We start from the raw sequence: 14,197 nt of genomic DNA, 5'->3' as shown, positions 1-14,197 counted from the left end.
AACTACAGCAACCAAATAATTCTGATTTTACACAAATAGATTATTCTGGTATTGTTTTTCTGGAATGAAAGTGTTGTCAATAAGGTTTCCAAGGTCTACGCGAGGGATGATCTTATCACCTTTACAAATGGAACTTATCGGCTCTCCTGATAGTGCCTTGTTTCGTTTCAAAATATTGTGCCAAAAAAGCCATTTGTTGGGTATGAAGCCTATGAGAGGGGTGTCTGAGCTAATGGTTGGCATGAATTTCAGTGATTTATTAATGGTGTGCCATTTTTTAATTGACAATTTGGTGAGAGAATTTTTAATTGTTCTGAGAATATGATGGTATATAGGGGATTTCCATAACATTGAGTAAAGAGTGGTTTCAGAGGACTCACTTTCTAACTCGACCCAAGGTTTCTGTGGAGGATTGACTGCCCATTCCATTAGCCTCGATAAAATTGAGGCTTTATAATAACCTTCAAAGTCTGGAAGGCCTGTGCCTCCTTTATTTTGGCTCCTCATCATAGTTTTGTATGCTAATCTATTATGTTTGTCATGCCAAACAAATTTTGTCAGCTCTTTTTTAACTGTGGAAAATAACTTTCTGGGGAGTTCAGTTGGTAAACAAGAAAACATATATAGGAATTTGGGGACAATACTCATTTTAATCAGGTTTATTTTCCCAAACCAGGAGAGGAGCAATGGCTCCCAGTCTTTTAATAGATTTTTAACATATTTTAGGAGTGGGGCATAATTGTGATTATATAAGTCTGATGAATTTAGATATATATTGATACCCAAATATTTGAAATAATTATTAGGTGATTTGAGTTCACTAATTGACTTGGCTTTTTCCCATGTTTCATTGTTGAGTGAAACATTGAACATTTTTGATTTATTAAGGTAAATTTTAAAACCCGACACTGTGTTAAAAGCGTCAAATTCTGTTATCAAATTTGGAAGTGAATTAAGAGGGTCAGTGAGAGCAAATAACGTATCATCTGCATATGCAGCAATTTTGTATTCTTTTTGTTTGGTGCGTAAACCATTAATTTGGGGATTTTCCCTAATTTTAACTAAAAAGGGGCTCCAAAGACAAAACAAAAAGAAGGGGTGAGAGGGGACATCCCTGTCTCGTATATTGAATGACTCAGAAAGCTCGCCATTGATTTTAACTTTAGCTGTCGGTGTGGTATATAGGGCCATAATCTTATTTATGAATGGTTTGGGAAAATTACATTTCTCCAGGACTGCTTTGAGGTATGGCCAGCTTAATCTGTCGAAAGCTTTCTCTACGTCGGAGGCGACCAGTAAGAGTGGAGTCTTCTTGAGGCGTGCATATTGAATCATTTGAAGCACTTTATTTGTGTTATCTTTTGCCTCTCTTTTGGGTATGAAACCCGCCTGGTTGTCTCCGATCAGATAGCCCATAAGATCTCGAAGTCTCATCGCGAGAACTTTTGCGAAGAGTTTCAGATCGTTATTTAATAAAGAGATCGGTCTGTAGTTTATACATTGAGAGCAGTCCTTACCCTCTTTAGGGATTACTGTAATGTGTGCAGATAGTGATTCAGTCCTAAAAGGGACTTCAGATGATATATTATTGAAATAGTTCATTAGGTGTGGGGCTAATGTGTCTTTACATTTTTTGCAATAATTAGCTGAGAACCCATCCAGGCCGGGGCTTTTACTGCTTGGTAGGCTCTTAATTGCATTGATGATTTCCTTCACGGAGAAAGGGGTCTTCAGTGAATCTGTTTGATCTTGGGATAATTTGGGTACTACTATGTCAATTAGATAGTTCTCGATGTCAGATGTCTGGATACCATCCCTCTTTTCGGCTGACTGGAGGTTATGTAAATTACTATAAAATACTTGGAAAGCTTTCGCTATTTCTTTAGTTTGTCTGACCTCTTTGTTATCTGCTGTTTTAATTTTCGATATATTTTTGGAAGCTATGTCTTTTCGGGCTAATTTTGCAAGATCTTTGCCACATTTATTGGCGTATAGCTAATGGCGGAAATTAGCCATATATAGATATCTCTGATATTTAGAGTCTAATATTTATTTTAACCTAAGTTGGGATAATTCCACTTTTTTGCATATAGAGGCCTTATGTAGGCTTTCAATTTTTTTTTATCTTACTTAAAGTTTCCTCTAATTCTTTGTTTTGGGCTCTTTTTTTTTTGGCACCTAATTGTATCAGAATCCCCCTAATGACGGGTCTATGAGCTTCCCATATCAAGGGATCACACTCTGTCTTCAAAATTTTCCTTGAAGTAGTTGTTTAGGTGGGTATTGATAGGTTTCACATTTTCCTCTTTTGCTAGTAAACTCTCATTTCATATCCAGGTACAAGGCTTTGCCTTGGGTGTTCCAAATTGGAACCGGACGTGGAGGGGAGCATGGTCGGAGAGGAGTCTAGAGCCGTATTCTGATATTATTACATTGCCTAGTTCTCTCTGTTTAGTAAAAAGGTAGTCAATTCTAGAGTACGAGTTATGTACATTGGAGAAGCAGGAGAACTCCTTTTCAGTCGGGTGCATGGCTCTCCAGATGTCAACTAAATGGAACTCATGAATTAAGCTTCTGATTGTTTTAAGTTTTTTTGTAGGAGATGCTAGACCTACCTTGGGATGTGTCTATGCCCGGCTCAAGGGCTATGTGGAAGTCTCCACTGAGAACCAAAGTCCCCTCCATGAACGGCCCCAGCCTATTCAAAACAAATCTATAGAAAGCGGTCTGTTTGTCGTTTGGTGCATAAACATTTTCAAAGGTAAATGTTCATTCGCCAATTTTGCCTTTAAAAAATATATATCTGCCTTCAGGGTCAACAGATACATCTGACTTAACAAAGGGGAGGTTTCTAATTATAAGGATAGCTACTCCTTTCCGTCTCTGAGATGGGGTGCAAGCATTGTACCATTGGTTGTAGAAGCTATGTTTAGTTATGGTGTGGATTTTTTTTTTTAATGTGTTTCTTGAATAAATAATAAATATTTTTTTTGTTTTTTGAAAAGTATCTGACCTCTTTTAGTGGGTACATTTAAACCATTGGCATTGTAGGTCGCACAATTGAAATCAACCATTTTTTTTTTAAAACAACATAATAAGCCTTCTTCATAGTCTGACTGGTAGGGTAATGTAACTTCGAAATTGGTAACAAACGGTACGCCTCCTGAACAGAGTAGAGTACCGAGGGGGTGAAAAGTAACAGCGTCTGATCCATAGGTGAAAAAGGATAACCTTTTGGATCAGAGTTTAGAACACTCATCAAGGTAGTAAAGGATGGGTGTTTCTGTGAGGGGGGTAATAACTATGTTAAGTAACAATTAACACAGCTTAACAAGTTGCAGAAGGATGTAATGAAACTAGGGAGTGATCAGAACGGATCAGGACCTAGTGTAGATGAGGAAAGCTCCTGATTACATCAAAGGGAGCCAATGACCATGGCGGTAAAGTGTCAAGTATCAAATAGAACAGTTATGTCAGATGACACAAATTCTAAAGCAGAACAACTCAAGACGAAGACCAAACTACAAACTTATCAAATGATACGGAACTTCTTCATCCTGGTGTGAACCCTCTTGGGTTTTTGCGGGGAGCCCTTGGGAAGGGAGAGTCTTGAGGATCGCTCCTTCTTTGTTTCGGGGTAGTTATAGTTTCCCATTTGTTTTCCCTGGGCAGGCTGGGAAAGGACTCCGCAGGGTCATCAGTCAACCATTCTGGTATGTCTAATTGTCCAAGGTTCAGTTTTCGAATGGTGTAAGATCTTCAGGTGTTTTAGCAATATATGGTCTGCTGTTGTAAGTGGCTAAAAGACCGAATGGGTAAAGCCATCTGTACTTGATATTTCTTTCTCTAAAGGGCTCTAGTGAAGGGAGCCAGCTGCCTCCTTTTGTCTAAGGTGAATTTAGAAATGTCTTGAAAGATTGTTATCTCTCCACCATTATATTCAATTTTTTTTTCCCACTATTCTGGCTTTCTTTAAAATCTCTTCTTTTAAGCTGAAACTTAAAAAGTAATAGTGGATGTCTCTGGGTATATCAGTGGTTGCTCCCTTTGGGCGAAAGACCCTATGTACTCTTTCAATTCCTAAGCTTTGTGAATCTTCTTTCCCCAAGAGTTCTGAGAAGATTGTATTCAGTACTGTGAAAATGTCTTTGTCTTCTACTGACTCAGGCATTCCTTTAATTCTAAGATTATTGCGCCTAGATCTGTTCTCAAGATCATCTAAGTGTAGGCGGAGTTCTTGTAATTCTTTTTGCTGGGCTACAACCCTAATTTCTAGAGATGTAGAGTGTGAGATGATTTTTTCAGTTGTTTCTTCTATGGAATTGATTCTTGAGAACATTTGTCTTATGTCAGATTTAATTTCTGTTAACTCTGACTTAAGAGTGTCAGTGAGTTCCCGGGAACATACCTTTTCTGAAGTAGGGAGGGTCTTAATGTATGATCTCAGGTCGTCTTGGTCTTGGGCTAAGTCGTCATCCTCACTGTCAGAGGCGGCGTCGCTTTTAGTGTAGAACTTGCTTGGTCCTCTGAGCCAAATTAAGCGGGGGTCACATCTGATTTCTGACCTTTGTTCATTTCAGATTGCTTCTTGGGGGTCGTCTTGGTCTTGGGCTAAGTCGTCATCCTCACTGTCAGAGGCGGCGTCGCTTTTAGTGTAGAACTTGCTTGGTCCTCTGAGCCAAATTAAGCGGGGGTCACATCTGATTTCTGACCTTTGTTCATTTCAGATTGCTTCTTGGGGGTCGTCTTGGTCTTGGGCTAAGTCGTCATCCTCACTGTCAGAGGCGGCGTCGCTTTTAGTGTAGAACTTGCTTGGTCCTCTGAGCCAAATTCAGCGGGGGTCACATCTGATTTCTGACCTTTGTTCATTTCAGATTGCTTCTTGGGGGTCTTGCTTTGTTTTCTTCGGTTAGGCCTCTTGGTTTCCCCATAATGTCTGAGGAGGGCTGCAACAAGAAAAAAGGCTAGAAAGAGATGCAAATAGCATGGATCTAAAGGGTTAAGTATCTTGCTAACCAATGACGATGGAGATAGGAGGCAGCTTGTTAGTTTTTGGTCATAGTTGTTGATTAGATTTCTACAGTCATGGCTCCTGTTTCTTTATTGTTGTTTACTTCACATTGTTGTCTGAGAGTATAATTTTACTTCTGTATAATATATGTCCAGAATGCAGGGATCTGCTTTCCTTTCTTACAGGCTCTGGTCACCGGAGCGCTCTGTGGCCTTCACAATAGGTCTCTGCAGTTTATTCTGTCCCCCACCGTAGCCGCAAGAGTCAGCGGTGATCTCCAGTATTTAAACCGGGCTCTGCAGTCAGTAAATAGTGTTTCCCCTTTTCAGATCGGGGACGGGACCTAGCCGAAAGTTCAGGTCCCGGCTCCCGGCTTAACTAAAGTCTCGGTACCAACGGGGCAAACACTGGCCCCTTGTAGTGGAGTTCGTACCGGTCTTTGCTGGCACCAGCGCTTGACTCAATTCCCCGCTGAGTGCCGGATGTTATAGGCGCAGCGAGGCGTAGTAAGTCGGACCTGTTCTTCTTTACCCGGCTTGGGCTCCCGTCCGGAATTACTCTCACCAGCCCCGGTAGCAGATTATTTCCCGCGAAATACAGCGCTGGCCCCCGCTTTCAGGGGGTGTTTTCTGATTATCGCTGATATGGGAGTCAGCCTTGGCTTTCGGTAGTCTGCAGAGCCCTGAAGGTTTATTAGAACGGCACTATTTTTTCCCTCCTGGCCGGGAATGCTTACACCGGTCTCAGCTTAAGTTCAGGCCTCCGGTTATGTAGCGATGTTCCTGGCTATAAAAAATGATGAAATAAGGGTGCCTGATTATCAGCCCCACGTATTTTAGTTGAAAATGCCTCAGATATGATAATAAAGGCAGATTAGGTAAGAAAACATCACTTATAGAGCAGGAGCTCCTCCAGCATGCGTCTCCTCAGCTTAGCAGTCAGCTCCGCTCCACAAATAGATTATCCTGACATGAGTCATTGTGACCATGGAACAATAAGTTTTTTTTTTCATAACGTTTAGTGATTGTGTTTGCAGAATAACTTATAAAGCAGCCTGATATGGAAGGTATATAACAGTACAAGTCAAGAATAGAGTTGTGATTAGTAGGGCACATGGTAATAATAGAAAGCTTCATGGTTGTGTTGAGTCCCATTCCCAGAAACACAAAAAACGTTGGCCATCACATTGTTTCCATATTTTTTATTAAATTCAGCTAACTGTGATTTAGGACAATACCTTAGTCCACAGGTAAAGAACACTTGAAGGATGTCGCTTTTTAAAACTGCTATTGAGTGATGAACGATGGTCATCAAAGAAGCCTGCACAGTAGAACATCTCTGGGCCAGGACAAGGTAAGTTACAGTTTAGATGAACAGTAGGCCAAGCATTGACTCTTCATTCATCTCTACAGGAGTTCTGCAGATAGCCGAGTACAGTGCTCAATTATTTCCGGCACCCCCATAGAGATGAATGGGATGGCAGTTCAGATGCCCGATCTGCTGCTCCGTTCATTTCAGGGGGGTAGAGGGGACTCCGAGGTGTACAGGGTCTTCATTCTTATGATCGTTGGGGGTCCGAATCCCAGTGGATAGGGGATAAGTTGTAACACATGGAATATCCCTTTACTATATTGAAGGGCTGTATAGTATAATGTATATAGAGAATTGTCCATGGTACAAAACACAAGATCAGCCAGAAGAGTCAATGATCCTTTTCATGAAAAGGATAAGATAAAAATACACATTCCAGCTCACTTGGTAAAGAATGATGAGGCCATAGATGTGAGGAGATATAAGATGTCTGCAGTGAAAAGGGGGAGACGTTCTGAACTTACTCTCCTAAAAAAAGATGTTTATTCCCCCGCAGGCGGTATATAAATGAGGGTATCGAAGTCAAGGGGTCATCGCGGCCCCTTCCCACTTGATTGAAGTTTTCTTGTCATGTTGGATTCCAGCCTGAACTCTCGTGCATGCGCTGTGTTACCATTATTCCCGCATGTGCGCATTGTTCCCACTTAGTACCTGTTTTCAGCGGCTCAATGCAGGAATGACTATAACACAGCACATGCGCAAGATTTCAGGCTGGAATCCGACATGACAAGGGAACCAGGGCCTCAATCAAATGCTAAGAGTGGGAAGGGGGCATGGCGAGCTTGACTTCAAGACCCTCATTTACATACCGCTTGCGAGGGAATAAAAGCCCTTTTTCGCTGATTAGGCTCATCAGGCAGCAAAGAGAAAACCAAGTTTAGAAACAAGTGAAATCACCTGTAAGGTAATGCTGGCGGTTTAACCTCTTTGTGACAACACAAATTCTTTCATCATTGCTTTCCAAGAGCTATAATTTTTTAGTTTTTTCATCAATGTACCTGTATGAAGGCTTATTTTTTGCAGGATAAGGTATAGTTTTTAATGCACTATTTTGGGTAGATATAATCATTGAGTAAAGCCAGCTGTCTAGCCTAAACCCCCTTTGTTTATGTCAGTAAAAAGGCGTATTTGCGGAAAGGTTCCCTTTCATATCTAACTTTTTGTTGTTTTTGTGTCATCTTTTAATTTTAAATGACGGGAATCTATTGTCGGCCTATGTCCCCTCTTTATTACCTATTATCTTTTCACCTTAGCTCCTTGTCTAATGATCCTCCTTTCATATGTCTGGCACCTAAAGGTCCCTTTTGATCCTCACGACCTGAAGTAAATTGATCCCACTCATGGTTTACATGTTATGTGTATTAGGAGATATTTACCAGATATATTGGATATATGTCCCTCTGAACATGGAATACAGTCATGGCAGCACGAGTGATAACTTTTTTTTGGAGATCGTCGAGTTCCTGGAAAACAAGCTGCAGAACACGAGCCTGCTGGTATCTAGAAAAATATATATCATCGGTCATCAAAAAAGCTCTCCAACAATCAAATAATGCTGACAAATGATTAGATCAATGCACATAAAAGTCCTACTTACAGCTAACTCCATTATGTTGATCGTCAAAGCCCTAAGTTCGGTCATCCCCTAGAACAGAGCCTAAAAGAATGCAGACCCCACACCATACCTCTAAATTAATGAGATCCCAGAACAAATCCCTAAATTCATGCATTCCCCAGACCATACCTCTAAATTAATCAGACCCCAGGAATTAAGATGCCAGACCAGACCCATAAATGTTTCAGACCAGAAACCATTATACTTATTGCCCTGGAGTCCTTTTCAATTCTGGGCAGCACCTCACTCAAATATCTGCCATAGAACAGAGCCAAGATGCTGAATGTATGTCAGCGCCCCTGCTGTAGGTATGACTGCAGGTTGGGGAGAGGTTATCTCTACAAGTGAGAAGCTTTTAAGAAATGTTTATTGTTCTCTTCAACGTTACAGATTTCAATCCTTAATAAAATCTATTGCAGTTGTCCTTTATTGCAATGTGTGATGGTCATCAGGGCTCTAATCATTGGCAGACATTAAGACTTGCATATTAATGAAACACTAAACATTCTTCATTTCATATGTTTCTCATATCGCAATTAAAATAGAGAAATAGATTGATCCTGGTGACAGAGCCTCTTTAAGAAATCTATCGTGAATCCAGTAAGAGTAACCATGTTCTCCCTCCTCTTACTAACAATCTTAAATTTGGCTTTTAGTAAACTGGCTACAGCAGGAGCCTCTCCCGTTCTGCTCTATCTTCAGTGAGACACTAAGAATGCACAGCCATGCCTGTGTGAGATGGGGAAACAGCTCTCATTGTCTGAACACTGTGTAAATTAAGTTACATATCTGGACTGACATTCTGCTGTTTGGCCACAAGATGCTGCTGTTTCCTAAACACAGCTAACATACTGCATATGCAACGGGTGCCTCCCCCTAGGGCCCTCTGTGACGAATACCATCCCTCGTGCCCCGACTGACGTCAGACGTCAACTACGTCGAGCTCACGAGACGCGGTATGGTCACTGGTTACCAAGAAGTGAAGTTACGCCCTCCCGGATGAGCATGTAAGGTCAGCTCGGCACAGTTTACACCGACTCCTCATGTCCACACGCGCACAGAGAGGCAACAAACCGAGGGAGCCTGGTCACTGCCCCAGTGAAACAGCACTTCCTCAGCCCTGGAAATCTGCCACCAGCTTCTCGTTTGATATAAGCCCGGTCCGCTAACGGGATTATATAGGGTGAGAAACTAACCAGCGGTAGCTGATAACTAGGCCGAAACACGGACGTGGGGATTCGTGATCGAGATACAAGACAGCACAAGATTAAATTATACATTTAATCGCCTTAAGGACACACTAGATAACACACTATACACACAGAATATATACAGTGGTCTGAAGTTATGAATACAGGTAGTATGGTACAAACAGGATTACACAGAGTACAAGTCAGTTACCGGGTAGATGAATGTTCCTTTGGGTTATGATGGTGTAATAATCCTTGGCTGCGGTCATGTGGGGGCAGTGATGTCAGCAGTTTCCAGGTCTCTCCAAACACATGCCATGATTTGACCCCCTTTCAGAGAAAGACCTGCCCGCTTGCTGGCACAAGCCTTTTAAACTGTAGCCGGCCCCTCCTCTTCCCGCCTCTGGGAAAGGTCCCCCCTTCTCTGCTGATGATGGCAGCTCACTGACCCACAAAACCCTTTAGGGTTTATAGCTCCAGACCAGAAGGTCATAGGGAGATGGTTCTGGGAGCAACAGACCCACCTGGGTTCCGGCTACAAGTAGAGTCCAAACATGGTACCGTCATTGGGTTTCTGTGGGGAAATATGTATATCTCCCCTCCCTGGCCTCCTACCACCACACTAAGACCACGGGCCTGTTCATCGTGGCCACAGGGACACAAATATGTATCCGGTTTGTGCCTGTGATGGCTGGGCGATTCATAATTCCTTATAAATCGCCAGTTCCATTCTGTCTTCTATATTTGATTTAACTGGGGAATGGCCCAGACCCCTGCAGAGAGGTCTTTCCTGTTCTATTAGCTGGGGTTCCTGGCTGACTGGAGGACGTGTGAATTTGTAAACAAGTTGTTTGTTTGAAGCCAGAACCCCTGTGGAGTTTACTACCTCTGCTATCTGACAAGCCGAGGGTTGAAGTGAGAACTTATTTTGCATGCACACTGATAAAGGTGAATCAGATAAAAATCATGGCTGCCAGTAAATAATGATCCTTATTACTCACACCCTCTATGTAATGCGCCTCCCAGGTGTAGGAATGCTGAGTGGTATAGTGCAGCCTAAAATGTCCCTTTATGTGTGTCACGGTACTCCTACCCAGATAGGGCTGGACTCTAGGCTTTGGCTCCAAAGCAATAAATAAGGGGAATAATTGAGGGATTTGAAAGAAAGATTGAGTCCAGACGTTGTATGTAGTTGAACAGCAGCTTTACTTTCAATAAACATTCTCCAAAACAGTTTGCAGACTATGTCTTGTCCCAGCAGGCTTTAGCATTAAAACTGGCAGGCAAACTCGACTCTGCTATATCTGTTTCTCTCTGGCTCTGCTGTACTGACAGTCTGACTGCATGACTTTGCTTCTTCTGTATGCTGCACTCCACTTTGTATGGTCTGTCTCTAGATTAGGCCAGGGAACATTCCTCCTGGCTCCTGAGGCTCTAAGCTTTGGCCTCCATGGCCAGCAGAGCTGAGGGTGCTCTGGCAGGCTTGGGCATGTCCAGCAGTAGGTAAGCTAAACTGACTCTCTCTCTATTGGTCCCCACCTTTCCTGCAGGAAGTGGGACTTGCCCACCTCTCTCCAGGGGGAGGGGAGGTTTAGAATGGAATGGAAGGTTCCATTCTATCTACGTACAGCTCTGCAGTGTTTGCTGCCACCTGCTGGTGAACCAGGCACATTACATGTGAACATGACAATTGCAAATCCTGGAACAGAATGCATAGATGACATTAACGTTAGCAGACACAGAAAGAAGGCAGGTGCAGGAGTGGTAACACCACTCTGGGGTGTTACACATATTTTTCCATATTCATGAGAGGTGGTGTTAAAAAGCCTGGAGAGGAAGATATAGAGCAGCCATCTTGGGGGAGAGCTTGGAAGAGGATCCAGGAGCTGTGTATGAGGAGGATCCATTGATATACAGGTGTGGGCGCACCCTTCAGTGACCAGAACTACCAGATCTTGTCCAGAGGAACAAGGATTGCTTCCAGGAATGCCGATGAGAGCTGAGGAGCAAAGCAACATACACGCAGTGCATGCTTGTTAGAGAAGCTTTTGTTCGGTTCACAGTCACCAGCGGATGCAGAGCAGACCCGGGTTGGTAAGACTGATCATGCACGCACCTCACCGCAATGTTGGCACCTAAAATCCTAGAGACTGAGCCAATGTTAAACTTCTAACCGCCGCAGTAGCTGGCTGTCCTGCGGCGGTACACCATTAGCTAAGCCCTATGCCTGAGAAACACAACATATATTCCAGCAGCCCCGTTATGGAAGCCGAGCTGGAAGGCCAGAAGGTACACTGCCTAGTTGATACAGGGTCGGACAGCACCCTTATGCCTCTGGAGTTCTTCGAGAGACACTTTGGACATATGATGGAGCTGGAAGACGGGAGCGTCATCAGGTTGACGGCTGCCAATAACAGAGAGATGGACGTCCAAGGGATATTCTGGATGCAGGTCCACCTAATGGGTCGTGCTGGTGGACCATTCATCCCGGAGGGGAATGGACGAGACGCTAGGTATGAATGTGCTGAGAGACCTAGTCTATGAACTCTATCCCAAAGAAGAGCCGAAGTATAGGCATCGGGCCACCACAGACCGGCCGACCCAGAAGGTTCTACAACAGATGGTGAGGAGATGTAGTCTGCTAAAGAGTAACATGTCCGGGTTGCCCATTAGACATGTGAAGGTGCCGCAGAGGACCCCGATAAAGATCCCGCCTCGACAAGAACAAATATTGATGCTGCTGGTAGGGACTGGGCGACAACTGAATGGACTGGAGGTCCTGATCCAGCCCGCTTACCAGGATGAAACGCAGACTCACCCACTGGTAGACCGGGCCCTCGTGAAGGATGGATGTGTGCCTGTACACTGTCTCAATGTTGAAGACTGCAAGTTAACCGTTCCTGGGAATACCTTGCTGGCCAAAGTTTATATGTCCAAAGGGGACATCCCTTGACAAAGTGGCTTCATGCTACAGCCAGATAGATCAGCCTGGATCTATGCTGTAGAGGTTCATCAAAGTGAGACCCCAACAACGGAGTGGAACGGCTCGGTGATCATGGCCTAGATGGGGGTGGACTGAAAGACACTGACTCCAGGACAACAGCAGTTGCTGGAAAACACCATTCACCATCCATGACAGACCTGTTAACATATTTAGAGAATGCCAAGCTTTGTGCGCTTGAACAGAGGTGGATGGGTCACTTTCTACGTACCAATATCGCATCAAGTTCCAGTCAGGGAGGGAGAACGGCAACGCCGATGCGCTCTCCCAAGTCCCAGTACAGTTGTCGACTCATAGTGCTGATGAGGAGCTAGAGGACACTGACTTGGTCAATTTATCCATGTTTCAGGCTATGGCACATTCAAGTGGGGTGGCATCCGGGATGTTACTGGTGCTGGGAATGACCTTGGCTGATTGGGAGAGGGTCCAGAATGGCTGCCTGGACTTGTGGAAAGTGAAAGAATGGGTCCAGACCAAGATCTGACCTCTTCTGAATCTAGAGGGCCAGAAGTTGTTATGCCAGTGGGATAAGCTGAATGTTACCCAGGGCCTCCTATGTCAAACCCCATACTTACAATCAGAGCTGCAGTACCGGCAACAGATTGACATCCCCATGTCATTGGGATCGGAGGCCGCCCAGTATGCCCATGAGAGGGGTGACCATTTCGGGAGCGACAAAAAGTTCAAGTGGCTCCAACAGCTGGTATACTGTCCCGATTTGGTAGACATGGTGGCTGAGGCATGACTTAAGTGTCAGCCCTGCAGGATAAGAAAGAGTACTGAACAGAGGGCTCCTGTGAAGCCATCCAGACCTCTGCGCCCCTATAGCTCCTTATGATCGATTATGTACAGATTGAGTATTCTGCGTCGGGAAACTCATACTGTCTAGTCATTACAGATCCTTTCACAAAGTATGCAATGGCTGTACACACCAGAGACCAGATAGCAGAGTCGACCGCTGAAGTGGTCTGCAAATACTTTATACAGGTGTTCAGGTGTACATGGAGGATAGATTCAGACCAGGGGGCATGTTTTCAGGATACTCTAATGAATGAGCTGTACCAACTGGGATCAAACTTTCCCGCACCACCCCGCATTAAACCCAGGGAAACGGTGCGTGCGAGCGGTTCAACCGAACCTTGCTCCAGATGCTGAGGTCTCTTTAGGACAACCAAAAGGCTTGGTGGTATAACAACAGGGTAGAAAGTACCATTGGATACTCCCCGCATATGCTCATGTTTGGGAGAGCCGGACAGGAGATTGAAGATCTCTAGCATCATGTTTGGGAGAGCTGGACAGGAGATTGAAGATCTCCACATGCTAGATCTGATGGAGCCACCACCGACAAATACCACCGCATAGGTGCAAGACCACTGCTGATGGCTGATAGTGATCCACAAGGTTGTGATGGAGCGCCTGAGACAAGTGGTGCACCCTAACATACGACCAGTCCAGAGGGATGGGTATGCCCCTGGTGATGGTCAGAGCCAAGTGGCCATCTGGGAAGTTGGATGGGCAGTGGTAGGCGGTCCCACACTCGGTGAAGAGGAGGGTAGACCCTGCCATCCCGGTCTATGAGGTAGAGCCAATAAGGACTGGGGGCCCTAGCGAAACTTGCACCGTAACACTGTGAGATGCCTCTTCCTGCTCAGAGTACAGCAGAAATCCCCCTTAGAGAAGATGGACTGGTGGGTTGTCCCTGCCCCGGTACCCACAGAGGCTCCAGCCATGGCAAGTTTGCCATCCAGGGTAAGTTTTGAGCAGTCAGCAGCTCCTCCCCCCAGCCCAATGCTGGTGTGCCCCCACAGCGCTATGCCCAGGATGAGTTTGAATGGGGAGGGTTGCAGAGAATTACAACCTCTAGTGGGGTGGCATGTGAGATGGAGGAACAGCTCTCATTATCTAAACACTGTTTGTGTAAACTAAGTTATATATCTGGACTGAAATTGTGCTGTTCTGCCACAAGATGCCGCTGTTTCCTAAAAACAGCTAACAGACTGCATATTTTT

At 44.3% G+C, this 14,197-nt stretch overlaps 1 protein-coding gene across 1 annotated transcript in view; it reads right to left on the bottom strand.

Annotated features, from left to right (window-relative positions):
- LOC122924412 (vomeronasal type-2 receptor 26-like) overlaps positions 1–14,197 on the bottom strand; it is a 100,107-nt gene that overhangs the window by 34,347 nt on the left and 51,563 nt on the right. The window contains exon 5 of the mRNA XM_044275476.1: positions 7,759–7,882. Within this exon, the coding sequence (XP_044131411.1) occupies positions 7,759–7,882 (124 nt within the window). The remainder of the gene's footprint in view (positions 1–7,758; positions 7,883–14,197) is intronic.

Source organism: Bufo gargarizans, chromosome 1, assembly GCF_014858855.1.
Source record: "Bufo gargarizans isolate SCDJY-AF-19 chromosome 1, ASM1485885v1, whole genome shotgun sequence".
Lineage (NCBI taxonomy): Eukaryota > Metazoa > Chordata > Amphibia > Anura > Bufonidae > Bufo > Bufo gargarizans.
This window is presented reverse-complemented; position numbering and strand designations above follow the sequence as displayed.